Here is a 26,919-nt window from a genome sequence, read left to right as displayed (position 1 = left end):
AACGTGGCATATACACACAATGGAGTATTATTTAGCCTTAAAAGGAAAGAAATTCTGATATATGCTACAATCTGGATGAACCTTGAAGACACTATGCTCAGGGAAATAAGCTAGACAAAAAAGGACAGATATTGCAAGATACCACTGAAGTACAGCACCTAGAATAGTCAAATTCATAGAAACGAAATAGTAAAGTGGTCACCAGGTGCTGGGGAAAGAAAGGAATGGGGAGTTACTGAAGGGGTACAGAGTTTCAGTACAGGTGGACAAAAAGTTCTAGAGATGAACGATGGTGATGGTTGTGCAACCATGGTTGTTTGTTTGTTTCCTGAAGCAGGGTCTCGCTCTGTCATCCAGGCTGGAGTGCAGTGGCATTATCATTGCTCACTGTAATCTCAAACTTCTGGGCTCCAGTGATCCTCCCACCTCAGCCTCCTGAGTAGCTGGTACTACAGGAGCCCACCACTAAGCCTGGATAATTTTAAAAATTTTTTGATAGGGTCTCACTATGTTGCCAGGGCTGGTCTTGAACTCCTGGCCTCAAGCGATCCTTCCACCTTGGCCTCCCAAAGTGCTGGAATGACAGGCATGAGCCACCATGCCCAGCTGTAATCCTATTTAATGACACTGAACTGTATACTTAAAAACGGTTAAGATAGTAAATTGTGTTATATGTATTTTACCATAATTAAACACAAACAAACTCAGGGGCTAGAGTGACCGAGGGGTTGGGAGCTGCAAGGAGCCAAGAGAAGACCCTCTAGACTTTGAGCGACCTGAACACTTTTCTGAGCGCCTATCTGTGCTGTCCTGTGCTAAGGACTTGACATGCATTAGCCTGGGCAACAGAGTATGCGGGTCACACAGACTCCGGAGCCACCATGCCTGGGTGTGACTCGGCTCTGACACTCACTAGCAATGTGGTCTTGAGCAAGTAACTTCACCTCTCCATGCTTCCATATGACAATAATAATATACTTCTTCATAAGGCATATGTGAGGATGAGATGATTTAATTTATGCCAAGGATTTAGAACAGCGCCTGGCACATGGCAAGTACTACATATGTGTCAGTTACTACAATAGGTATAAAAACAATTATCAGCGTCTCTATTTACAGAGGAGAAAACTCAAGTTCAGTGTATGTAAGTAACTCACCTAGGACCACAGCAGCCTTGCAGGGATGGGAACCCGGCACTGTCAACCCTACACCTTTACACAAGATGACTACTCACAGCCCTAGGAGGGAGAAACCCCAGAACCTGGGTGACCCCAGTGCAGAACAAAGGGGACTTCCGGTTGGTTCCAAATTACCAAATCTTTTCAGAGCCTTTGTTATTGAAAAGACAGAGCAAAGACAGCAAGAATGGCATATGTGGTTAAGCAGAGAGTCAAGATTTTCAGAGCTCCTCCTCCTTAATAGGCAAAACAGAAATCATGGTGACCTCGAGCACACTGAGATGAGAGATGGAGTAACTAGGCCGGGCGCGGTGGCTCATGCCTGTAATCCCAGCACTTTGGGAGTGCAAGGTGGGTGGATCACCTGAGGTCGGGAGTTCAAGACCAGCCTGACCAACATGGAGAAACCTTGTCTCTACTAAAAATACAAAATTAGCTGCGCATGGTGGCGTGTGCCTATAACACCCGCTACACGGGAGGCGGAGGCAGGAACTGAGAAGTGGAAGTTGAACCTGGGAGGCCGACGTTGTGAGCAGAGATCACAGCCCTGCACTCCAGCCTGGGCAATAAGAACAAAACTCCATCTCAAAAAAAAAAAAAAAAAAAAAAAAAAGATAGAGTATAAAAGAGTAGGAAGATAAAGAGAAAATATCTCACCTTTTATGGTCTCAAGAAGAAAAGGCTGGGCCTATCAGTCAGAGAAGGCCTATGGCTGAGGCCTCAGAGCAGGATGGGAGGGTGCTGTGGTTGGATGTTTGTCTCCTCAAATCTCAGGTTGAAATTTTATCCCCAAGACCGGTGCGGTGGTGGCTCATGCCTGTAATCCTAGCACTTTGGGAAGCTGAGGCAGGTGGATTGCCTGGGCTCAGGAGTTCGAGATCAGCCTGGGCAACATGATGAAATCCCGTCTCCACTAAAATACAAAAAAGTAGCTGGGCGTGGTAGCGTGCGCCTGTAGTCCCAGCTGCTCAGGAGGCTGAGGCATGAGAATTGCTTGAACCTGGGAGGCAGAGGTTGCAGTTTGAGTCTCACTCTGCACTCCAGAGTGATCTCCAGTGTTGGAGGTGGGGCCTAGTAGGAGGTGTATGGGTCCTGGGGGCAGATCCCTCATGAATGGCTCAGTGCCATCCTCACAGTAATAAGAGAGTTCTTACTCTATTACTTACTGAAAAAGCTGGTTGTTTAGAAGATCCTGGCACCTGCTCTCTCTCTCTCTCTCTCTCTCTCTCACTCTTGCCATGTGATCTGTACATGTGGCTCCCATTTGCCTTCCACCATGAGTGGAAGCTTCCTGAGGCCTCACCAGAAGCAGATGCTGGTGCCATGCTTCTTCTTTTTTTTTTTTTTTTTTTGAGATGGAGTTTCATTCTCGTTGCCCAGGCTGGAGTGCAATGGCATGATCTCAGCTCACCACAACCTCTGCCTCCGGGTGCAAGCGATTCTCCTGCCTCAGCCTCCTAACTAGGTGGGATTACAGGCATGCACCACCATGGCTGGCTAATTTTGTATTTTTAGTAGAGACGGGGTTTCTCCATGTTGGTCAGGCTGGTCTTGAACTCCTGGCCTCAGGTGATCCACCTGCCTCGGCCTCCCAAAGTGCTGGGATTTTGGGATGAGCCACTGCACCTGGCGCCATGCTTCTTGTACAGCCTGCAGAAACTTGACCCAAATAAACCTTTCTCTATATATTATGCAGCCTTAGGTATTCCTTTACAGCAACACAAATGGACTAAGACAGGAGTATCAGTGTGTCCTGCCTGAAAGGGCTTCTTTCTGGGCTTTGTAGGTCTTAACAGAGGAAGGAGGTAGCAGAGTCATGGAGCTGAGAGCTCTGGGGACCTGTCCCAGCTCTGCCTCAGGCTTGCTGTGTGACTAAGCTTTCTCTGAGGATAAGTTTCCGTGTTTGTAAAATGAAGAAGTTGGACCAGAGGATTCCATACTGTATCTTACAGTCAATTGAGAAAGTCCTACTACCTTCTAAGTTCTAGGTTAAATAAAGTATTCTGCTACTTTTTGTTGTTGCTTTTTTGAGACAGAGTTTCACTCTTGTCATCCAGGCTGGAGTGCGATGGCCCATTCTCAGCTCACTGCAACCTCCGCCTCCCAGGTTCAAGAGATTCTCATGCCTCAGCCTCCTGAGTAGCTGGGATTATAGGTGCCCACAACCATGCCCAGCTAATTTTTGTATTTTTACTAGAGACAAGGTTTAGCCATGTTGGCCAGGCTGGTCTCAAACTTCTGACCCCTGGTGATCCACCCACCTCAGCCTCTCAAAGTGCTGGGATTACAGGTGTGAGTCACCGTGCCCAGCCTGCTACTTTTTAAAAAATTTTGAAAACTATTCGTTTTTCATGGAGTGGTTAAAAGAGAAGACCTTGGAGTCTGCTGAATTCCACTCCTGCTACCTTACTCTGAGTGACCACAGACCAGTTACTTAACCTCCTTGGTTTCTATCTCCGCAATTTTAAGAGGAAGACAACCTTCCTCATTGGACGGCTGAGAAGATTCAATATGACCTCATATGTCGTGTGCTTAAAACAGCACTTGGTCCACAGGAGACTCTCAAGGAATGAGAATTCTTACTATCAGCTTCAAAAGGCTCATTGAGCTGAAACCTTTCATGACCAAGATGTGACAAGTGGGGCCACTTTGGTGAACACATAAACTGAGACCGAGTCTTTGAGGAGGAATTTCTCTGCTATTCCAAAAGACCTTTCCTGGTTCTCCTTCCTCTGACAGTCAACCATCCCCTCCTTTATGGCCTCACCAGGAACCTTCAGGTTAGCTGATGACTTACATCAAGCTTTGGTTCTCCAGTTCTGGGATTCCTCCCAAGTATCATGTTTCTTCAGGACACCTATATGGGTGGAAGGTCTGTGGCCAGTTCCTGGGGCACACTTAACCACCTTGGTCTTGCCAACCATTGAGGTCCTCTGATTTCATAGTATTCTGCTAAACGAGACCTTTCCTAGGTTTTCCTATCACCCCCTCTTTACTTTCATCATCTCAAAGTTGGTCTCCTTGGAGATATAATCAGTTCCTGGAGCTCCTTTGAGCATCTTCTCCTGGCACCTGAGGTCTAGAACAGGTGTGCTCACTCTAAGCCAGGTAAGTGGATCGCTTCAACACAGTAATCCAAGGGACTTGACAGATTCCTACGGTGACCTGACTCAGGCCTTTCTCTACTTTTCTGGACTACAGTTTAGTTTAAAGAGAAGATGACACAACCTAGGCCATTGCATTGTCAATAAAAAGTAAACCCTGCTGGGTGCGGTGGCTCACACCTGTAACCCCAGCACTTTGGGAGGCCGAGGTGGGCAGATCACTTGAGGCCAGGAGTTTGAGACCAGCCTGGCCAACATGGCAAAACCCTGTCTCCACTAAAAATACAAAAATTAGCCAGGCATAGTGACACGTGCCTGTAGTCACAGCTACTCAGGAGGCTGAGGCAGGAGAATCGCTTGAACCCGGGAAGTGGAAGTTGCAGGGAACCAACATCGTACCACTGCACTCCAGCCTGGGTGACACAGTGAGACTCTGTCTCAAAAAAAAAAAAAAAAAAAAAAGTCCAAATCCTAAATAATAAGATGAATTATTCCCTTGACATTCCAAAGAGCTTTGACTAACCAAAAGTTCAATGTCTTCAATTTTATTTCCAAGTAACGAAAAGTGTAGATTAATTTCTCAAAGTATCTTTAGTCACTAATAATCGGATGAAAAAAAGAGAGATCTGCACTCTGATAACTATTTTGGAATACTGCTTTCAGAGAGACTTTATCAAAAAAATACCAAATAATAAACAGAGAAAAATAAGAACAGTAGAAATGAGCATTTGTGTTTTCATATGTAACAATTTTCTGAAATAAGACTAAAGAAAAACAAAATACAATTTAAGTTCGCGGGAGCAAATTCTACCAATGGTGGGAGCCTGGAAGTTTATCCCTACCCCTTGACAAAGGTCCAAGAGATCTTTATTTCTTCTTCTTTTTGATGCTGTTTGTCTCCTGAAGTTCTGTGGTGGGCTTGGTGGCTACTGATTTAAGGAAGGGGTCTCCTACTAAGTCCAAAAGTCCTTTGGCATCTTTATCGGAAGATGAACCTCAGAAGTATCTGGATCTCAGAAGCAATCAGTTCAGAGAGAGGACCCCTCCAGCAATGATAACGTCCAGTAAAAGGATCCCAAGGCAGGGAAAATTCTTGCCTAGTCCTAACCCTCCCTGCCCATGTCCCTGGCCTAAGCTGTCCCCAATCCAAAGCCACAGTCCCCATGGATACTCACAGGTAGGAGGAGAGCGTGCCACACCAGGACATTGGCATCACTGCTGGACAGGTTCCGCAGGTATGGGGGAGGCTTCTTCTGAAGATCCTCCAGCTCCTGCAGGGGACACAAGTTGAGTGGGCAGTTGACCTAGTCCTCCCTATTTCAGCCCCCTCCCCCTGTCCCAGCAGCAAGCTGTCCCAAGTCCAAAACTGGCCATCTTAGGGGCAGAAGCCGGTAAAGTCAGAGCCTGCATTTACTGAGCACTTAGTATGTATCAGGCACAGTGTTGGAACTTTTTCTTTTTTCTTTTTTTTTTTTTGAGATGGAGTCTCGCTCTGTCGCCGAGGCTGGAGTAGAGTGGCACAATCTCGGCTCACTGAAACCTCCTCCTCCCAGGTTCACGCCATTCTCCTGTCTCAGCCTCCTGAGTAGCTGGGACTACAGGCGCGCACCACCACGCCTGGCTAATTTTTTATATTTTTAGTAGCGACGGGGTTTCACCATGTTAGCCAGGATGGTCTCGATCTCCTGACCTCATGATCCACCGCCTCGGCCTCCCAAAGTGCTGGGATTACAGGCGTGGGCCACCGCGCCCAGCCAGTGCTGGTGCTTTAAGTGAATTTTCTAACTGTGGCCTCACCACAACTCTGGTACACCTAGGTACTCAGTGCAGGGAAAAATAGATCACTTCTCCCAGATATTAAAACTTGAGAGTAAGTGCTCTTAGGAGGCTTTTCTCTTGAAAGCAGGGTACTTAACCTCTGCTCTCTAGCCTTCTTCCTAAAAAGTCACTAGGTTCTAATTCCCTGCCTCTCTTCCTTTCTTCCTTCCATAAGCATCTACTGAGCATCTACAGCAGACAGGACCCCACTGCTTCAAACTCTGCCAGATCAGGGCTGGAGAAAGGAAATGACTCCAGAAGACCACAGCAGAGAAGAACTCCAAGCAGGGAAACAAGGGGGCAAGGAGTGACTCACCTTCCCAGAACTGTGGCCCAAGCACCTGAATATCCCTTTTGAATTCTCCCAACTGCTATCACTGAGCATTCTCTACTGGCATGTAACTGAGACAGGACCCAGTCCTCAAGAATTTCAGTAGAGTAATGGACGAAACATGAATGTGATTATGTGAATGTGTATGGATATACAGTAGGGAGGGAGATGAGAGGGGAAAAAGAAGGCTTCATAGAGGGTACACTCTGTGAGCTGGGCCATGCAGAATGAGCAGGAATCCATGCAGAGAAGGGGAGAAGCACTAGGGTAGAGGGCCCAGATGGGGCAAATGTGTACAGTATGTCCTGCAGAAGGTTAATAGGTAGTACAGGAAAAGCGTTCCAAGGTCAAGTACATTTGGGAAATCTAGGCTAAAGAGATTCCTTCACTGTAGAACTTCCCTAGCCTTTAATATGCTATTGTATATGGTGATTGACCAAGATGTGGGCCCACAGCATGCAGTACTTCTTAAATGTATTTGACAAAGGAATGCTGCCCCTCTTTTAGGGTCCATCTTGTGGGACTACAGGTCTTTTCTTCTTGGGGAAGATAAAAAGACACTCAAGGGCAGGTCACATTTCTCTGGAACAATGAATTGGTACAAACCAGTGGTTCTCAACCAGTGGCAATTTTATCTAACTAGCGACATTTGGTAATATCTGGGAACATTTTTCCGTTTGCACAAATTGGGAGAGTGGGTAGAGGCCAGAGATGCTGATAAACATCCTAACAAAGCATTATCAGGCCCAACAAGAGGGGAGACCGCTGACCTGCAGAGTGAGTCTCAGGCCTGATCACATTCATCACAAGCTGACTGAAGGGCCTTTGGGCCTTAGGCGAACATCAGCACTAGTACCCTGACAGTACTCCTCATAGACCCATGGTGGTGGTGGACAAGGGGAGAGACTCCCATATCTGGGGAAAGGAGAGGGAAGAGTGGGAAGGACTGTGTTCTGTGGTTTCGGTGCCAGCTTAGTTGCAGTAGAACAGAGCACCAGGTAAATTTCTAAGGTTTCCGACTGCAGGCCCTGGCCCGTGGACAGTAACTGTGGACCTGTCTGGGGCCCAGCAGCGAGCTAACTGCCCTAAAGGGAAGGACAAAAACCCTGACTGGCTTCACCACCTGCTGATTGTAGAGCCCTAGGGCCTTGAGCGAACATAGGGCATAGCCAGGTAGTGATTACAGCGGGCCTTGGGCAAAACCCAGTGTTGTGTTGGCTTCAGGCCTGACCTAGTGCAGTCCCAGTTCTAGTGACCATGGGGACACTTGTGTCACACCTCACCCAGCTCCAGGGAGCACAGTAAGACTCCATTTGTTTGGGAGAAAGTAAGGGAAGAAAATGAGAGTCTCTACCTGGTAATCCAGAGAATTCTTCCTGATGTTATCCAAAACCACCAAGGTAGTGCCCTCCAAGAGTCTGCAAGAACTACAGTGTTACTAGGCTTAGAGTGCCCCCTAATGTAGACGTGGCTGCAGTGACCAAAAATTAGATCACAAGAGCCAAGCCCTTCGAATACCTAGAAAGCCTTCCCAAGAAGGATGAGTACAAACGAGCCCAGACTACAAAGACTATAATAAATACCTAACTCCTCAGTGCCCAGACACCAACAAACATCCACAAGCTTCAAGACGATCCAGGAAAACACAGCCTCACCAAACAAACTAAATAAGGCACAAGGGCCAAGTCCAGAGAAACAGAGATACGTGACCTTTCAGACACAGAAATCAAAATAGCTGTTTTGAGCAAACTCAAAGAAATTAAATATTTCCTCCACAGAGAAGGAATTCAGAATCCCATCAACAAATTTAACAAAAAAATTGAAATAATTAAAAAGAATCAAGCAGAAATTCCGGAGTCAAAAAATGCAATTGAGGCCGGGTGCAGTGGCTCACGCCTGTAATACCAGCACTTTGGGAGGCCGAGGCGGGCAGATCACCTGAGGTCAGGAGTTCAAGACCAGCCTGGCCAACATGGTGAAACCCCCATTTCTACTAAAAATACAAAAATTAGCCGGGCATGGTGGCGCATGCCTGTAATCCCAGATACTTGGGAGGCTGAGGCAGGAGAATTGGAGAGGCAGAGGTTACAGTGAGCTGAGATCACACCATTGCACTCTAATCTGGGCAACAAGAGCGAAACTCTGTCTCAAAAAAAAAAAAAAAAAGAAAGGAAAAAAATGCAATTAACATACTAAAATGCATCAGAGCCTTTTAATAGCAGAATTGATCAAGCAGAAGAATTAGAGTGTTTAAAGACAGGGTATTTGAAAATACAGTCAGATGAAGCAAAAAAATAAAAGAATAAACAAAGACTTTGGGAGGCCAAGGTTGGCGGATCACGAGGTCAGGAGATCGAGACCATTCTGGCTAACACAGTGAAACCCCATCTCTACTAAAAATACAAAAAAAAAAAAAAAAAAAAATTAGCTGGGCGTGGTGGTGGGCACCTGTAGTCCCAGCTACTCGGGAGGCTGAGGCAGGAGAATGGCGTGAACCCAGAAGGTGGAGCTTGCAGTGAGCCAAGATCGCTCCACTGCACTCCAGCCTGGGTGACAGAGCGAGACTCCGTCTCAAAAAAAAAAAAAAAAAAAAGAAGAATAAACAAAGAATGAAGTATGCCTGCAGGATCTAGACAAGGGCCTCAAAAGGGCAAATCTAAGAGTTACTGGCCTTAAATAGGAGGTAGGGAGAGAGACAGGGCTAGAAAGTTTATTGAAACGGATAGTAACAGAGAACTTCCCCAATCTAGAGAAAGATATCAATATCCAAATATGAGAAGATTATAGAACACCAAGCAGACTTAACCCAAAGAAGACTACCTCAAAGACATTTAATAATCAATCTCCCAGAGGTCAGGGATAAAGAAAGGGTCCTAACAGCAGCAAGAGAAAATAAACAACACACAATGGAGTTCCAATATGTCTGGCAGCAGACTTTTCAGTGGAAATCTTACAGGCCAAGGGAGAGTGGTATGACATATTTAAATAAACTATGACTGAGGGAAAAAACTTCTACCATAGAATAGTGTATCCAGTGAAAATATCCGTCAAACATGAAGGAGAAATAAAGACTTTCCCAGACAAACAAAAGCTGAGAGATGTCATCAACATCAGACCTGTCCTATAAGAAATGCTAAAAAGGAGTTCTTCAATCAGAAATTTCTTTTCTTTTTTTTTTTTTTTTTTTTGAGACGGAGTCTCGCTTTGTCGCCCAGGCTGGAGTGCAGTGGCACGATCTTGGCTCACTGCAAGCTCCGCCTCCTGGGTTCACGCCATTCTCCTGCCTCAGCCTCCGAGTAGCTGGGACTACAGGCGCCCACCACCACGCCCAGCTAATTTTTTGCATTTTTAGTAGAGACAGGGTTTCACCGTGTTAGCCAGGATGGTCTCGATCTCCTGACCTCGTGATCCACCTGCCTCGGCCTCCCAAAGTGCTGGGATTACAGGCGTGAGCCCCGCGCCCGGCCTATCAATCAGAAATTTTTTTTTTTTTTTTTTTTTTTTTTGAGACGGAGTCTCGCTCTGTCGCCCAGGCTGGAGTGCAGTGGCCGGATCAGCTCACTGCAAGCTCCGCCTCCCGGTTCCCGCCATTCTCCTGCCTCAGCCTCCGAGTAGCTGGGACTACAGGCGCCCGCCACCGCGCGCCCGGCTAGTTTTTTGTATTTTTAGTAGAGACGGGGTTTCACCGTGTTAACCAGGATGGTCTCGATCTTCTGACCTCGTATCAAAGTGCTGGGATTACAGGCGTGAGCCCCGCGCCCGGCCTATCAATCAGAAATTTTTTTAAAAATTTAATGAACAATAAAAAATCATCTGGGCCAGGCCCGGTGGCTCACATCTGTAATCCCAGCACTTTAGGAGGGTGAGGCGGGTGGATCACCTGAGGTCAGGAGTTCGAGATCAGCCTGGACAACATGGCGAAACCCCATCTCTACTAAAAATACAAAATTAGCCAGGCGTGGTGGTGCATGCCTATAATCCCAGCTACTCAGGAGTCTGAGGCAGGAGAATCACTTGAACCCGGGAGGTGGGGGTTGTGGTGAGCCGAGATTGCACTATTGCACTCCAGCCTGGGCAACAAGAGGGAAACTCTCTCAAACAAAAAAAAAAAAAAAAAAAAAAAAGAAGAAAGAAAAAACAAAAGAAAAGAAATTATCTGAAGGTACAAAACTCACTGGTAATAGTAAGTGCACAGAAAAACAGATTAGGGCTGGGCACAGTGGCTACGCCTGTAATCCCAGCACTTTGGGAGGCTGAAGCCGGTGGATCACCTAAGGTCAGGAGTTCAAGACCAGCCTGGCTAACATAGTGAAACCCCATCGCTACTAAAATACAAAAATTAGCTGGGCGTGGTGGCGGGCATCTATAATCCCAGCTACTTGGGAGGCTGAGGTAGGAGAATTGTTTGAACCTGGGAGGCGGACACCAGCCTGGGCAACAAGAGTGAAACTCTGTGAAAGAAAGGAGAGGAGAGGAGAGGGAGAGAAAGAAAGAGAGAAAAGAGGAAGAGAAAGAGAGGAGGAGAGGAGGAGAGAGAGAAAGAGAGAGAAGGAGAGAGAGGAGAGAAAGAAAGAAGGAAGGAAGGCAGGAAGGAAGGAAGGAAAGAAAGAAAGAAAAAGAAAGAGAAAGAAAGAGAGAAAGAAAGAAAAAGAAAGAAAAGAAAGAACAAGTTAAAAAGCAGAAAGACGAAGTTAAAGTGTACAGTTTGTATTAGGTTTTTGTTTTTTTTTTGGTTTTTTTTTTTTTTTTTTTTTTTTTTTTTTTGAGACACTCACTCTGTCACCCAGACTAGAGCCCAGTGGCACAATCACAGCTCACTGAAGCCTCAACCTCCTGGGCTCAGGTGATCCTGCCACCTCAGCCTCCCAAGTAGCTGGGACTACAGCAGTATGCTACCATGCCCAGCTAATTTTGGTACGTTTTGTAGAGATGGCGTTTGGCTGTGTTACCCAAGCTGGTCTGGAACTCCTGGGCTCATGCAATCCACCCGTACTACCCAGGCTGGTCTCAAAACTCCTGGGCTCAAGCAATCCGCCAACCTCAGCCTCTCAAAGTGCTGATATTATAGGAGTGAGACACCACACCTGGCCTTTATTAGGTTTCATTTTGCTTGTTTGTTTATGCAATCAGTGTTAACTTGTCATTAGTTTAAAATAACGGGTTATAAGATATTATTTATAAACCTTGCAGTAACCTCAAATCTAAAAACATACAACAGATACATAAGAGTTACCTGACCCAAAATGTCAGCAGTGATGATGTTGAGAAACGGAAGCTCTCCAAACCCAGTGCACAGTTGAGGAGGGGTCCTTTACCACTGGGGACCATTTGAACTTTCTCTGCCTTCTCCCCACCCCCAGCATATAATATAAACACATCCCATGCCCCCCTCCTCTCTCTCAGTCTACCTTCCATCTCTGTTCAACCAATAAGCTGCTTCTGGTGCCTCCCACCCAGAGTCAATGGGCCCTCATTTATCTTTACCCCAAACTAGAAGCACCTGTACTCCTAAGAGTTTCTCTATCATCTGTGACTGTTTGGCAAGAACAAAGCCCAAGGCTGACCAGAGAAGAACTGGAATAAACATTTCCCTGACTTTACTATAACTGGGCACACTTGGACTTTATCTATTTAGGGTGAGTTCTGCCAAAACTTTCCCAAAGCCTGAGGAAGTTGAAACCCAACTTAAAACACACAGTTCTTTCCTACTGCCTAATAGGAAATCACCTGACTAACCGGAACAGAAAATGAAAGTAGAAAGGCCATTGAAAGAGCCTGCAGGCTGGAGGCCTGTGGACCTGGCTTCATAGTCCAGTCCCATTGTTCCTTACTGAAAGACTCTGGACAAGCAAGTTATTTTCTCTGTGCCTCAATTTCCTCATTTGTAAAATGCAGGTATATATTACTTATCTCACAGAACTGCTGTGAGAATTAGATGAAAGAACCATGTACACTGTTTGGCATGTAATGGTTCCAGTGCAGTAAATTCTGGCTCCCATCTCTCTTCCCCTTGGCTGGAAAGACCCTCTGACTCATTTTGCTGCCAACCTCCAGATTTAGGATCTAGGCCAAGCCTGCTCTGGGCGTCCCAGTCTGAGGCCATTTTCTTCTCAGAGGCTGTGGGTAGCAGGCACCCTCTTCCTCGCCTAGAGCCTGCCCTTCCACCCTGCAGACTGGAAGGGGCACTTCTGAGAGACTTGCGGTGCCATACTCACTTCACCAGGATCACCTTCCTCCCTAATCCATCTCCAAACACCCTGGGTTTTCCCACCTTCTGGAGGGAACTGCCCCCTCCGCATCCTTCCAGATCTTATTTCAAATTGTGTCCCTGATAGGAATAAAATTCAACAAGGGCCGGATTTGTGTTCACCTCTGCCCGCCCCACCCCCACCTCCTAGAACAGGGTCAGCATGTGTAGGCATTCAACACTTGTAGAACTCACGAATGCAAGCCACCTACTCCAGGAGGCCTTCCAGGTCCACCTCCGCATCTTGCCTCCAGAGAATACCCAGGGAACTTTGCCCCAAATTCTAATCAGCATTCCGTGTTTCTCAGGACTCTAGTTACAGGCATCAAATTATGGGATGGGCCATGGGCTTATTCCAAGGCAAGGACTTCATCCTGGTCATCTGTGTTCATAACCCACCACAAGCTGTAGCAGAATGCCTGGCACCAAGATGCCAAGGACCTTTCCTGCACTGGAGATGCACCCAGTTATTATCACAAGTCTCAGGCAGGAAAAGCGAAATTGAAACCAGTTTTGGAGGAGCTAGCTCATCTTCACCACGCAAACGGCTCAAGCGGAGGCCCCCAAACCCCCAAAACTCTAGCTCTGGCCACTCTTGCAGGCCAGTCCTCCTCTGAGTAGAGCGCGGGAAGGACAGGGATTCAGCCAGCTCTGATGCCCAGACAAATAAATGAATGTGCTCGGAGAGCCGCGGAGGGGATGGAGAGAGGAGGGAATGCGGGGGGCGAGGGGAGCCAAGAGAAAGGGGTCATCCTATACGCGGTTACCTTAGCCACTCGTATGCTCGCCATCTCGGGACCGAGTGTGTGCCACTGGCGTCCTCCAGCAGGACCGAGCACCTACACGCGACACAGCGCGCCCCGCCCCGGGGGCCCCACCCCCGGCAGCCCCGCCCACCCCTCCTCCCGCGGTCGCAGCGTGGACCTCCCCGCATCTGCGCCGGCGGGGCCAGAAGGCCGCCGAGGGACAACGCGCCGGGCAACCGCCCGATCCCCGCGCGGAGGGCTCGGGCCCGGGACTCACGGTCCTTGTGGGCAGACGGGGGCGGGCCTCGGGGCGCGAGGCTCTGCTGATCCCTGCCTCCCGCTGGGGGCGTCGTGCACCGGCAGGGAGCGCTCAGGGGCGCTGGGGGGCGCTCATAGGGGTTCTAGCCTTCGCTCGGCCGGCGGCCGCGCCGGGAGCTCTGCGGTCTTGGTCAGCACCCCCGCGCGCCGCCCCAAATACACACTCGCCCTGAATGAATAAGGGAGGCTCGCTGTGCGGACGCGGCTCCGTGACAGTTCTCGGTGGCCTCCACCATCAGACCTCCGCCCTGAGCCCCTGCCCCAGCGAGCTTCCGCAGCCGCCGAGCCTGCCGCCTTCCCTCCATGGGCCCAGCGCTCCTTCTCCGAAACTGCGTGAGGGACGGCGTAGACCTGTGCCCTCCGAGCACCGCTGCCCGGCGGTCGGGAATCCTTTATGCTGTCCGGCGTTCGGCGCGGGCTGCAACGTTTCTCCCAGTGGCTTGGGGCAGAGCACCTCAAGGAGGCGCTGTTGGACCCTTTCTCTTTTGCTTTGGGGGTTCGGTCTACCATCATTCAGTCCTTTACTAGGCTTAGTATTTACCAAGTGCCTACTGTATACTGATTTGGGAAACAGTTGGCTGGGGGAAGCCCCAAGACGGACTCAGGAGCCTCCTTTCCAAGAGAGCGTCTGCTTCGCCTCCCTTACTTTACATCTGGTCCATTATCAAGCTATGGGCCTAGTGTGCGCCCCCATGCACAGCTGGAGTCCCCACTCCTCTGTGCAAAGACAGAGTACTTGCAGCCCCTGAGCACCGAGCAGCATCTGGGGAGGATGAGACTTGTTGGGAGGGCCGATCCCCTCCTTCTCACCCTTCCCTACCCCGCTTTAGTCCAGACAAGAAAGGAAATGGCTATATTTTGAGCACTAGTTTGTGGTCTCAGTACCTCACAGGTTTTTTGTTTCCTGTTTTTCTGACAGAGTTTCGCTGTCACCCTGGCTGGAGTTCAGTGGCGATATCGGCTCACTGCAACCTCTGCCTCCTGGTTCAAGCTGTTCTCGTGCCTCAGCCTCCTGAGTAGCTGAGATTTACAGGCGCGCGCCACCACGACCGGCTCATTTTTGTATTTTTAGTAGTCAGGGTCTCGAGCTTATGGTTTCAAGTAATCCGCCTGCCTCGGCCTCCCGAAGTGTTGGAATTACAGGCGTGAGCCACCTTAATGTTTTTATCTAAGTATTTTGAAACCTAATGACTTCTCTGCTCAGATTTTGCAGAATGATTGTTACATTCAATTCAATAAACTTTAACAGCATCTTCTATATGCCCGAAATGAATAGGACGCTCCGTAATCCCTTAACAGGGGTAGAGATGAGGGAACAAAGACATTCAAACCTGCCTGTGATCAATAGTCTTAGTCAACAAGCACCTACTACTGAGTGGCAGGCATTGCCAATAGGAAACAGCAGGATGAGGAAGGGGAGTCCTCACCCCTGAGGAGCTCCCCGACTACTGGGACAGAGGGAGAGAATGCAGCCCCTGATTTTTAATGATAATGCTGTAGAGAATCACCTGGTACTCTGGGAGTATGAGGAGGGTCACTTTTTCCCTCTTCAGAGAAGGGCAGAGGTTTCCTGGAAGAGAGAAAAATTCAAGTGTATTGTGAAACATGATGAGTCAGCAAGAGTAAGAGCGTGGGATGAAGATGTTCTAACAGGAGTGAACAGCATGAGCCAATGGGGCAGTGTCTATGGAAACTGGAGCAAAAGCGTCTGTCCACGCGTCCTAGCTCTCCTTTTCTTTTCTTTTCTTTTCTTTGCTTCTTTTCTTTTCTTTTCTTTGCTTCTTTTCTTTTCTTTTCTTTTCTTACAGGAACTCTGCATCCCGAGATGAATTCACAGCCATGGATTTAGCTGGGTCCTAAGTCCCCGCAGGTGTGACTTTCATGTCCTTTCACAATGCAGACCTTTGTGTGTCAGAACAAGCCCCAGGGAGACCTGGGTTCTAGCTCCACATCTGCTCCCACGTGCAGTATGGCCTTGGGTGGTCCGTGGAAACTCCTGTCTACTTCCCAGGACCATTGTGAGGCTCAGCTGAGGGAAGTGGAGGAACTTTGAAAATTGTTAAGTCCAAGGTCGGGCGTGGTGGTTCGCGCCTATAATCCCGGCACTTTGGGAGGCCGAGGCGGGCGGATTACCTGAGGTCAGGAGCTGGAGACCAGCCTGGCTAACATGGCGATACCTCGTCTCTAATAAAAATACAAAAATTACCCGGGCGTAGTGGCGTGCGCCTGTAATCCCAGCTACTGGGGAGGCTGAGGCAGGAGAATCACTTGAACCCGGGAGGTGTGAGCCGAGACCGCGCCATTGCACTCCAGCCTGGGCAACAAGAGCGAAACTCCGTCTCAAAAAGATAAAAAGAGAAAATTGTAAGGCCAGGATATAAACAATCAGGTTTGAATCCCAGCTCCACTATTTTTGGCTAAATAACCTTGGGCAAATTACTTAACTAGTCTGTACCTCCATTTCCTCATCTGTTAAATGGAACTCCTAATAGTGGATGTGAGGAACAATGATTTGATATTTGCAAAGAACTTTAACTTTGAACGGTGGACAATAAGTGACAGTTATAATAATGATAACATAATAAAGATTAAAATGATGTCAGGTGCCTGCGCAGGAGTGGATGTTCCAGGCTATAGGAACAGATACCTGAGCTTGCTTCCTTAGAACAATGGCAACACTATCCTCTCCAATAGGCCAAAACTCCAATACCTGTTTTACTTCTCTCTGATCTAGTCACTGGCATTTATCCATCCATCTACAAAATTTATTGAGCACCTACTTACACAAGGCCCTGTATGGGGTACTCTATGGGACTCAGGCATGGGTTAGGCTGGCTCGTCTTCACCATTGAGAGGAAAAGACACCCATCTGTGTGATGACAAAAGGTGGGAGAAAGGCCTCTTAAGTGACATGCACATATAAGGTACGTCTCTTCCAAGACTGAGCTCTGCCAACTGTAAGGCTTGCCAGTCTCTTATGAGGATAAAATGAGATGGTATATGTTAGGAGACACCTTGAAGGTGCGAAAGTATGTTATCTGTTTATAATGCCTCTAGAGTTCTGGGCAAGAGGTTCAGGTTTTTCTTTTTTTTTTTTTTTTTTTTTTTTGAGACGGAGTCTTGCTCTGTCGCCTAGGCTGGAGTGCAGTGGCCGGATCTCAGCTCACTGCAAGCTCCGCCCCCCGGGTTTACGCCATTCTCCTGCCTCAGCCTCCCGAGTAGCTGGGACTACAGGCGCCCGCCACATTGCCCGGCTAGTTTTTTGTATTTTTTAGTAGAGGCGGGGTTTCACCGTGTTAGCCAGGATGGTCTCGATCTCCTGACCTCGTGATCCGCCCGTCTCGGCCTCCCAAAGTGCTGGGATTACAGGCTTGAGCCACCGCGCCTGGCCGGTTCAGGTTTTTCAAATGTCTCCAAAAACCTGCAGTGCATCTTCAAGGGAAGAATTTGGATCAGGAAGGATCAGTTGATTTCCTTCCATGCCCATTCCTTGGGCTTGTTCCTATTTGGACTAGGGACGGTTAATCTCAGAACTACCCCAGCAATCCCTATCTTCCTAGAGCTTAAAGAAGTTCCCGGGCTGGGCGCAATGGTTCATGCCTATAATCCCAGCTCTTTGGGAGGCCAAGGCAGGTGGATCACCTGAGGTCGGGAGTTCAAGACCAGCCTGACCAACATGGAGAAACCCCTGTCTCTACTAAAAATACAAAATTAACCAGGTGTAGTGGCGCATGCCTGTGATCCCAGCTACTCGGGAGACTGAGGCAGAAGAATCGCTTGAACCTGGGAGGTGGAGGTTGCAGTGAGCCGAGATCGAGTCATTACACTCCAGCCTGGGCAACAAGAGTGAAACTCTGTCTCAAAAAAAAAAAAAAAAAGAAAAGAAAAGAAAAGAAAAAGAAGAAGAAGAAGAAGTTGTTCCCAGGAACCAGAAACAGAAGAGAATTTCCTGCTTCTTTTGATCAGGAAAGGAACCTTCTCCTGCTTACCCCACAGCCCCCCCTTCCTCTGGGTTAATCTCACACACACACACACACACACACACACACACACACACACACACACACCCCCTCCTGTACCATAAGCCCTGCCCTTGTGGTTGAGGTGGAGGGATGGATAGAGGCAATCATGGAGACAGGGAGTCCCAGGAGAGGACTGGGGGGGATTCCTGCCACAAGAGCAGGAAGATGGCCTGATGAGTGAAGGACCTGCTTCCTCAGCTGGGCCCTCAGCCACTCACTGACTTCCTTGTTGTGGGACTTTGGACATGAGAAGTATCAGTAACAACAGATAACAACAATAGCTAATGTATATTGGATGTGCAAGGATGTATTAGCAGCTTGGGCTGCTATCACAAAATACCATAGGCCAAATGGCTTTAACAACAGGTTTTGGCCGGCGCGGTGGCTCAAGCCTGTAATCCCAGCACTTTGGGAGGCTGAGGCGGGCGGATCACAAGGTCAGGAGATGAGACCACAGTGAAACCCCGTTACTAAAAATACAAAAAATTAGCCGGGCGCTTGGCGGGCGCCTGTAGTAGCTACTCAGGAGGCTGAGGCAAATAACCCGGGAGGCGGAGCTTGCAGTGAGCCGAGATCGCGCCACTGCACTCCAGCCTGGGCAACAGCGTGAGACTCCGTCTCAAAAAAAAAAAAAAAAAAAAAAAAAAAAAAAAAAAAAAAAAAAAACAGGTTTTATTTTCTCACAGTTCTGGAGGCTGGAAGTCCAAGATTAAGATTCCAACTGAGTTGATTTCTGATGAGGGCTCTCTTCCCAGCTTGCAGACGGCTGCCTTCTTGCTATGTCCTCACGTGGCCTTTCCTCAGGTGCTTGTGCAGGCAATGTGGGTATTAGAGAAAGTGAGCTCTCCAGTGTCTCTTCTCACATGGACACGAATTCTGTCCGATCAGGGCCCCACCCTGATTACTTCATTTAATCTTAATTACTCTTCAGAGGCCCCATGTCCAAATACAACCACACTGGAGGTTACAGCTTCAACATGTGAATTTTGAGGGACACAAACATTTATTCCATAACATAGGTTTGTGCTAAGTGCTTGACATGCAGTATCATAATTGATCCATTCAATAATGCTTGCTTAATTTTCTCTCTAACTTCCTAAAATAGGTTATTTTATTGTTACCAGATTTTTTTTTTTTTTTTTTTTTTTTTTGAAACAGAATCTCACTCTGTCACCGAGGCTGGAGTGCAGTGACATGATCATTACTCTCCACAGCCTCAACCTTGCAGGCTTAAGCGATCCTTCCAGCTCAGTCCCCCAAGTAGCTGGGACTACAGGCATGTACCACTATGCCTGGCTAATTTTTGTATTTTTGTAGAGACAGAGTTTCACCGTGTTGCTCAGGCTGGTCTCAAACCCCTGGACTCGATTGATCCTCCTGCCTTGGCCTCCCAAAGTGCTGGGATTACAGGCATGAGCCACTGTACCCAGCCTTGTCTCCATTTTATAGGTAAAGAAACGGAGGCTAGGTGACTACTGGCCCAAGGTCACACAGCTCTTCACTCTCTAAGATGGAACTTAAACCCAGAACTACTGACTTCTTGCTTATTAACTGCCACATCTGTCTGGGCCTTAAGTTTTTCATGTTAAAAATGAGGATGAGAAGGCCGGGCATGTTGGCTCACACCTGTAATCCCAGCACTTTGGGAGGCCAAGGCAGGCAGATCATCTGAGGGCAAGAGTTTGAGACCAGCCTGGCCAACATGGTGAAACCCTGTTTCTACTAAAAATACAAAAAAATTAGCCTGGTATGGGAGCATGTACCTGTAGTCCTAGCTACTTGGGAGGCTGAGGCAGGAGAATCGCTTGAACCCAGGAGGTGGAGGTTGCAGCGAGCCAATATTGTGCCATTTCACTCACACTTGGGCAACAAGAGTAAAACTCTGTCTCAAAAAAAAAAAAAAAAAAAAAAAAAAAAAAAAAAAAAAAAAAAGAAGTGAGAATCTCTGCCCTGTCTACTTCATGTGGTTTTACCTGGAAGACTTTGATTCCAGGAAAGTGATGTGCATGTATAAGTTGTTTTCGTTAAGCAGAAAATATCCAGTGATAGAAGTGTTCTAAAATGTGGCTGTCCCAGGTCATTAAAATTAGCCCCCCTTAATCTCAGAACTGGAAGGGAACTTTGAGATCATTTACTCTTGACGCTTGAACAATGCGGGGGTTAGGGGCATTGACCCCCGTGCTCAGTTGAAAATCCACAGATAACTTTTCACACCCCCAGAACTTAACTACTAATAGCCTACTGTTGAACAGAAGCCTTACTGAGAACATAAAGTTGATTGACATATATTTTGTATGTTACAGAGATTATATACTGTGTTCTTAAAGTAAGCTGGAGAAAAGAAAATGTTATTAAGGAAATCGTAGGGAAGAGGAAATATATTTACTATTCATTAAGTGGAAGTGGATCATCATAACGTTTTTCCATGTTTGTTGTCTTCATGCTGAGAAGGCTCAGGAGGAGGAGGAAGAAGAGGGTTGGTCTTGCAGTCTCAGGAGTGGCAGAGGCAGAAGGAAATCTACCTGTAATTGGACCTGCGCAGTTCGAGCTCGTGTTCAAGGGTCAACTGCAGTGTTATATAACCACTTCCCACCACATCCCACCGGGTGGGATAAGAAAACAGGTGCCCAGATAGGGGAAATGCCTTGCCCCAGGCCACGGATTAGAACTCAGGGAAACAGTCCTGGTCTACTTACTGCTCCACAGGTTCTTCTCAACAGGCTCAGCCTCAGTCTCATCCATGAATTTTTCCAAACTGGGCCATTTGGTGGGAGCAGCGGGGTTCCACCTCACTGCTGGATTGCCATCAGGGACAGTTGGTATTCAGGAAGCATCCCCTTGTCCTGAACCAGGATATGGTGAGCGCCATGGTCACAGCTGCATGACTCCGGCCCATGCAATTTATAGCCTCCCTACCTTGGTTTTCCAATCCATTTTCCTATGACTAGCAAGTACAGGTGGCAAACTGCTGGCTCAGAAACAAGTTTGATTTTGTAGGCTTTTTGTGGCTTATACATGTTTTAAAATATGATGTCATAGGGGAACAAAAATACCTTTTTCACTACCCTTCATCGTTCTTAGTTGGGACAGACCCCTGTAACAAAAGACAGATTAAGAGAAAAACAAGTTTATCAACATATACACTTTATGGATACATGGGAGATACTGAGGGAAATGAGTAAATCTCCAAGAGGTGCCCTAAATACTCTTGCCTGCTGAAGCAAAGAAGAAAAGTGAGGTGGCCAGGAAAAACACCATAAACAAGGGTAAGATTTGTTATGCAGATTTGAGTCCCTGCTTTTTCCCTTCATGAGAGTTTCCAGTGATAGAAGCGTATTTTGGGATGACATATTCTGGTCATATTAGAGTAGCATATCCTGAACCCCATCAATGCAACATTTTTAGAAATGAGAGAACTGGTCAGGTATGGTGGCTCATGCTTGTAATCCTAGCTCTACAAAAATTTCTTTTAAAAATTTGGCCAGGTGCAGTGGCTTATGCTTGTAATCCCAGCACTTTGGGAGGCGGAGGTGGGTGGATCTCTTGAGGTCAGGAGTTCAAGACCAGCCTGGGCCACACGGTGAAACCCCGTCGCTACTAAAAATACAAAAATTAGCCAGGCGTGCTGGCACATGCCTGTAACATGCCTGTAATCCCAGCTACTCAGGAGGCTGAGGCACAAGACTTGCTTGAACCCAGGAGGCAGAGGTTGCAGTGAGCCGAGATCATGCCTCTGCATTCCAGTCTGGGCAACAGAGCGAGACTCCATCTCAAAAAAAAAAAAAAAAAAAAAAAAAAAAAAAAATTAGCCATGAGCAGTGGTGCATGCCTGTAGTCCTAGCTATTCTGGAGGCTGATATGGGAGGATCGTTTGAGCCTGGGAGGTTGAGACTGCAGTGAGCCATGATCATGCCACCTAACTCTAGCCTCAGTGACAAAGTGAAACCATATCTCAAAAAAAAAAAAAAAAAAAAGCAACCGAAGTACCAATCTAGGAAACTTATTCCAAGCAGCAAAGGATTAATCTCCCTAATATATAAAGAGCACCTACAAATGGATAAAAATATCAACAGCTCTTGGGAGGCCAAGGTGGGTGGATCGTCTGAGGTCAGGAGTTTGAGACCAGCCTGGCCAACATGGCAAAACCCCGTCTCTACTAAAAATACGAAAATTAACTGGGTGTGGTGGTACATTTCTGTAGTCCCACCTACTCAGGAAACTGAGGCAGGGGAATTGCTTGAACCCGGAAGGCAGAGGTTGCAGTGAGCTGAAATCACACCACTGCACTCCAGCCTGGAGACAGAGCGAGATTCTGTCTCAAAAAAAAAGAGTGGGGGCAGGTGTGTTGGCTCGCGCCTGTAATCCCAGCACTTTGGGAGGCCGAGGTGGGCAGATCACCTGAGGTCAGGAGTTCAAGACCAGCCTGGTCAACGTGGCGAAACTCTATCTCTACTAAAAATACAAAAATTAGCTGGCTGTGGTAGCACATGCTTGTAGTCCCAGCTACTTGGGAGGCTGAGGCAGGAGAATTGCTTGAACCCAGGGGGCAGAGGTTGCACTGAGCTGAGATCAAGCCACTGCACTCCAGCCTGGACAATAGAGAAGACTCCGTCTCAAAAAAAAAAAAAAAAAAAAAAAAGAAGACAAAGCATGTAAAAGATAATTCAATGAAAAGAACATATGAATTGTTCCTAAACGTGTGAAAAGATCATCATCTATGCTCATAATAGGAGAAATACACATGAAAAACACACCAAAGTACCATTTTTCACCAGATTGACAAAAAAAAAATTAATCATGCCACATTATTTTTAATTACGTACAAAGATCTAACATGTCACCCAGGGACCATTTCACCCACTGCTCTGTTTGGCCGACAGTCTCTTGGCTCTCTCTTCTGCAATGGTGAGGCGGATACCCTTTCCTCGGGGAAGAGAAATTCATGGTTTGTTGCCCTTGCCAATAACAAAAATGTTGGAAAGTCGAGTGACAAAGCTGTTGCCACTGGCATCTTTCACATGAACCATGTCAAAAGATCCAGGGTGCCTCTCTCTGTTGGTGATCACACCAATTCTTCCCAGGTTAGCACCTCCAGTCACCATATGCAGGTTACCAGTGTCGAACTTGATGAAATCAGTAATCTTGCCAGTCTCCAAATCAATCTGAATGGTATCATTCACCTTGATGAGGGGACCAGGGTAGCAGATGGTGCGAGCATCCTGAGCGTCCAGATGAGGGATTACTTTGGTGTCCACAAAGATTTTTCTCACTTTGCGCCACTTGTATTTGGCCTCCTCAGGTGTAATATGATATACAGCAAAGCAACCCTTGGTGTCATAGATCAGAGAGAAATTCTCTCCCATCTTGTCAATGCTGATGACATCCATGAATCCAGCAGGGTAGGTTATATCAGTTCAGACCTTGCCATCGATCTTAATGAACCGCTACATGCAAATCTTTACTTCATCTCCTGTCAGGGCATACTTAAGTCTGTTCCTCAGGAAAATGATGAAGGGGAGACACTCTCTCAACTTGTGGGGACCGGTGGATAGACAAGGAGCAAACACACTGGTCAATTTATGCAGCATCCAATGTTTTGGAGTTGCTGTCTGGTTCAGATGCTTCTTGGGACCACGAGCCATGGCTGCATTAGGCATGGAAAGAAAAAAAAAGAATTTTTCTTTAAGTTTGATAATGCATATCTTTGGGAGAGTGTGGGAACACAGTCACTCTCATATATTCCTGATAGAAATGTAAATGAGATTGCGCTATTGCACTCCAGCCTGGGTGACAGAGCCAGACTCTGTCTCAAAAAAAAAAAAAAGAAAAGAAAAGAAGAAAGAAAAGAAATGTAAATGTGTACAATCTCTATGATGAGTAAATTGTCAGTATCTATCAAAATCATAAATATGAATTCCTTTGGCCTATCAGTTTTGCCTCTAAGCATTTTATCCAATGGATATATTATCAATGTGTGAAATACTATAAATATAGGCTTGTTTATCATAGCAAAACTTTGGAAGCAATCTCTATGTCTATCAAAAGGGATCTGGCTAAATAATTATGGTACATTTATGCAAAGAAATATCAGGCATGCCAGCGGTGGCTCAAGCCTGTAATCCCAGCACTTTGGGAGTCCAACGCAGGAGGATCCCTTGAGTCCAGGAATTCAAGGCCAGCTTGAGCAACATAGTGAGATCCCATGTCTATTTATTTTATTTTTACTTTTTTCTATTTTTTTTTTTTTTTTTTTTTTTGTTGTCCCAGATTTATTGAAAATAATATAGCACTGCAGAAAAAATTCAAACAGGTCCCCGAGGCGTTTTGAAATTCATCCCAACTGTAGGCTGAGTGACCTGCAGGTTGGACAGACTGCCGAAGTCCAAAAGCTTCAGCATTTCCTTAGTGTCAGGATCTACTTCAATTATCTCCTGATCCAGGGCTGAGACCTCGGGAACGTAATTGTCTCTCCTTTCTCTCTCCTCCTCCTGCAGCTTGATGGAGATACCTCTTACAGGGCCTCTCTGAATCCGCTTCATCAGATGGGTGACATAGCCTGCTATCTTGTTGCGGAGCTTCTTGCTGGGGATAATGGCGATCTCCTCGCACACGCGCTTGTTCGTGTGGAAGTCGTTGCCCAGGCGCGTGTAATACTTCTCTATGATAACCCGGGCCGCCTTCTTCACGGTTTTGGTGCGAACGCGGCCCATGTTGGCGGGTCCTTGGTAAAGAGGGGTTTATTTTTCTATTTTTTAAAATAAAATAAAAATAAATAAATATCAGGCAGCTGTAAGCAAGAATAAGGAAGTTGTTTATATATTGATAGAGAAGGCTAAGATAAATTTTAAGGGGAAAAGACAAAATATAGTATCCTGTGAAAAGTATGTTATAATCTGTGTGAATAAAGGAAAAATAACATTTGCCTCATATGTTTAGAACATTTCTGGAAGAATACAAGATACTGGTGACAGTGATGATCTCTGGAGAGGGTAACACGGTGATCAGGTTGGAGGAGATAGACGGGATTTTTTACTTTATACCCTATTTCCTTTAATTTTGTGAATAAGGTGAATGAACTACCTCTTTAAAAATGGATAACGTTTCAGTCAGGCACGGTGGCTCACACCTGTAATCCCAGCACTTTGAGAGGCAAAGGTGGATGGATTATTTAAGGTCAGACGTTCGAGACCAGCCTGACCAACATGGTGAAACCCTGTCTCTACTACAAATACAAAAGTTAGCCGGGCAATAGTGGCGCATGACTGTAATTCCAACTACTCAGGAGGCTGAGGCAGGAGAGTCACTTAAGCCTAGGAGGTGGAGGTTGCAGTGAGCAGAAATCGTGTTGAGCGAGACAGTGAGACTCTGTCTCAAAAAAAAACAAAAAACAAAAACCCATTTCAATTAAATATAAAGATTCTCTCTTTTTAACCCAAAAAATTTTTGCATTAAAATGCCTATTTCTTTGCTATCCTAAAAAGAAAAACGTTTTTTAAAAGAAAGTAAAATATTTATTTCTGGTTTCTCTTGAAAAATTAAGTCCAGGCGTGGTGGTTCATGCCAATCTCAAAAAATATTCCCAGTGCTTTGGGAGGCCAAGGCGGGAAGATGACTTGAGGCTAGGAGTTTGAGATCAGCCTGGGTAATATAGGGAGACCTGTCTCTATAAAACTAAAAAAAAAAAAAATTAGCCAGGCATGGAGGCACATGCCTATATTTCTAGCTACTTGGGAGGCTGAGGTAGGAGGATTGCTTGAGCCCAGGAGTTGGACGCTGCAGTGAGCCATGATTGTGCCACTGCACACCAGCCTGGAGGACAGATCAAAATTCTGTCTCAAAAAAAAAAAAAAGAAAAGAAAACCATGAGGCTCTTGGCAATACAGGGCCAACATTCCCTCAGGGTAGTCCTTGGCTGGAGCTCAGCAGGGCTGCCACTCTACACCAGGAATGCGTACCCCTGTATGCCACAGTCTTTATCACCTCCTATTTTTCCTGGCCTAGCCAGCATCACCTGTTTTTTTGGTTTTTTGTTTTTGTTTTTTTTAGCCATTTGGCCTTGTAAGGTAACAGGTGTTCTGGAGTCTCTTTTCACTTGTTAACCTCCTACCTCTGATTCTTTCCTTTCCTTAGGGTCAGGGTTTCTTATGCTCCACGACATCTGTGGCCTTTGCAGGCACAGTTGTGCACCTGTCCTAGAAGGTGTGGCAGTGGCCGGTCGCTGCTCAGGTCTCTCTCAGGTACTTCATGGGGGAGAACTATTGTCATCTACCACCCCTGAATCAGACAAACTTTTTTTTTTGAGGTGGGGTCTCACTGTGTTGCCCAGGTTGGCATGCAGCAGCTATTCACAGGCACACAGGCATAACCAGAGCACCCTACAGCCTTGAACTCTTGACCTCAAGCAATCTTCCTGCCTTAGCCTCCAGGGTAACTGGGACTACAAATGCAGGCCACCGTGCCTGGCTATAAACATCTTTTTTCACAGCTCTGTCTGGGTTGGGGGAGGCTCAATTACAGAGTTGGAGAGAATCTTAGAGACTTCCTAAAAAAAGTCAAGAAATATATTAATAAATGAGGGGGAAGGCTTTTCAGACACTGTAGATGGCATGACACCATACCTGTGTGTTCAAAGACAGCAGCATAGGCTGGGCACAATGGCTCGTACCTATAATCCCAGCACTTTGAGAGGTCGAGGCAGGAGGATTGCTTGAGGCCAGGAGTTCCAGACCAGCCTAGGCTACATAGTGAGACCCTGTCTCTAAAAAAAATTTAAAAATTAGCCAGGTATAGTGGCACGTGCCTATAATCCCAGCTATTTGAGAGGCTGAGGTGAGAGGATCACTTGATCCTGGCAAGTCGAGGCTGCAGTCTGCTGTAATCGTGTCACTGTACTCCAGCCTGGGTGACAGAGCAGGACCTTGTTTCAGAAAACTAAGCAAGGCCAGGCACGGTGGCTCACACTTGTAATCTCAGCACTTTGGGAGGCCAAGGCGGGCAGATCATGAGTTCAGGAGTTCAAGACCAGCCTGGCCAACATGGTGAAACCCCATCTCTACTAAAAATACAAAAATTAGCTGCGTGTGGTGGTGTGCGCCTGTAATCCCAGCTACTCAGGAGGCTGAGGTAGGAGAATTGCTTGAACTGGGACCCAGGAG

General features: G+C 46.8%; 3 protein-coding genes and 1 pseudogene across 7 annotated transcripts in view; 1 reads left to right on the top strand and 3 right to left on the bottom strand.

Moving 5' to 3' along the window:
• UBE2L6 (ubiquitin conjugating enzyme E2 L6) overlaps nucleotides 1-26,919 on the bottom strand; it is a 622,645-nt gene that overhangs the window by 3,601 nt on the left and 592,125 nt on the right. The window contains exons 2-3 of one of the 3 annotated variants that reach the window (XM_050758657.1): nucleotides 13,446-13,545; nucleotides 5,458-5,553 (exon numbers count right to left, since the gene is read on the bottom strand). In XM_050758657.1, coding sequence (XP_050614614.1) covers nucleotides 5,458-5,553; nucleotides 13,446-13,469 — 120 coding nt within the window. In that variant the 5' untranslated portion in view covers nucleotides 13,470-13,545. Of the gene's footprint in view, nucleotides 1-5,457; nucleotides 5,554-13,445; nucleotides 13,546-13,701; nucleotides 14,375-26,919 lie in introns of those variants that run through there. The other 2 variants (XM_050758658.1, XR_007719384.1) reach the window with 2 other exon arrangements.
• The window catches only part of TIMM10 (translocase of inner mitochondrial membrane 10), a 301,193-nt gene that overhangs the window by 24,584 nt on the left and 249,690 nt on the right, over nucleotides 1-26,919 (bottom strand). Inside the window, exon 1 of one of the 2 annotated variants that reach the window (XM_050758666.1) lies at nucleotides 19,978-19,987. The exons of the other annotated variant lie outside the window; for it this stretch is intronic. The gene's annotated coding sequence lies outside the window, so the exon portion shown is untranslated. Of the gene's footprint in view, nucleotides 1-19,977; nucleotides 19,988-26,919 lie in introns of those variants that run through there. 2 annotated transcript variants of the gene reach the window in all.
• The window catches only part of SERPING1 (serpin family G member 1), a 437,682-nt gene that overhangs the window by 372,338 nt on the left and 38,425 nt on the right, over nucleotides 1-26,919 (top strand). The gene's annotated exons all lie outside the window — the stretch shown is intronic.
• LOC126936178 (40S ribosomal protein S4, X isoform-like) lies at nucleotides 22,555-23,406 on the bottom strand (annotated as a pseudogene). Its single transcript, XR_007719383.1, has one exon. The product of XR_007719383.1 is annotated as a 40S ribosomal protein S4, X isoform-like (transcript).

This window comes from Macaca thibetana, chromosome 14, assembly GCF_024542745.1.
Source record: "Macaca thibetana thibetana isolate TM-01 chromosome 14, ASM2454274v1, whole genome shotgun sequence".
NCBI classification, from domain to species: domain Eukaryota; kingdom Metazoa; phylum Chordata; class Mammalia; order Primates; family Cercopithecidae; genus Macaca; species Macaca thibetana.
The sequence above is the reverse complement of the archived record's forward strand: the minus strand, read 5'-3'. Positions and strand labels throughout refer to the sequence as shown.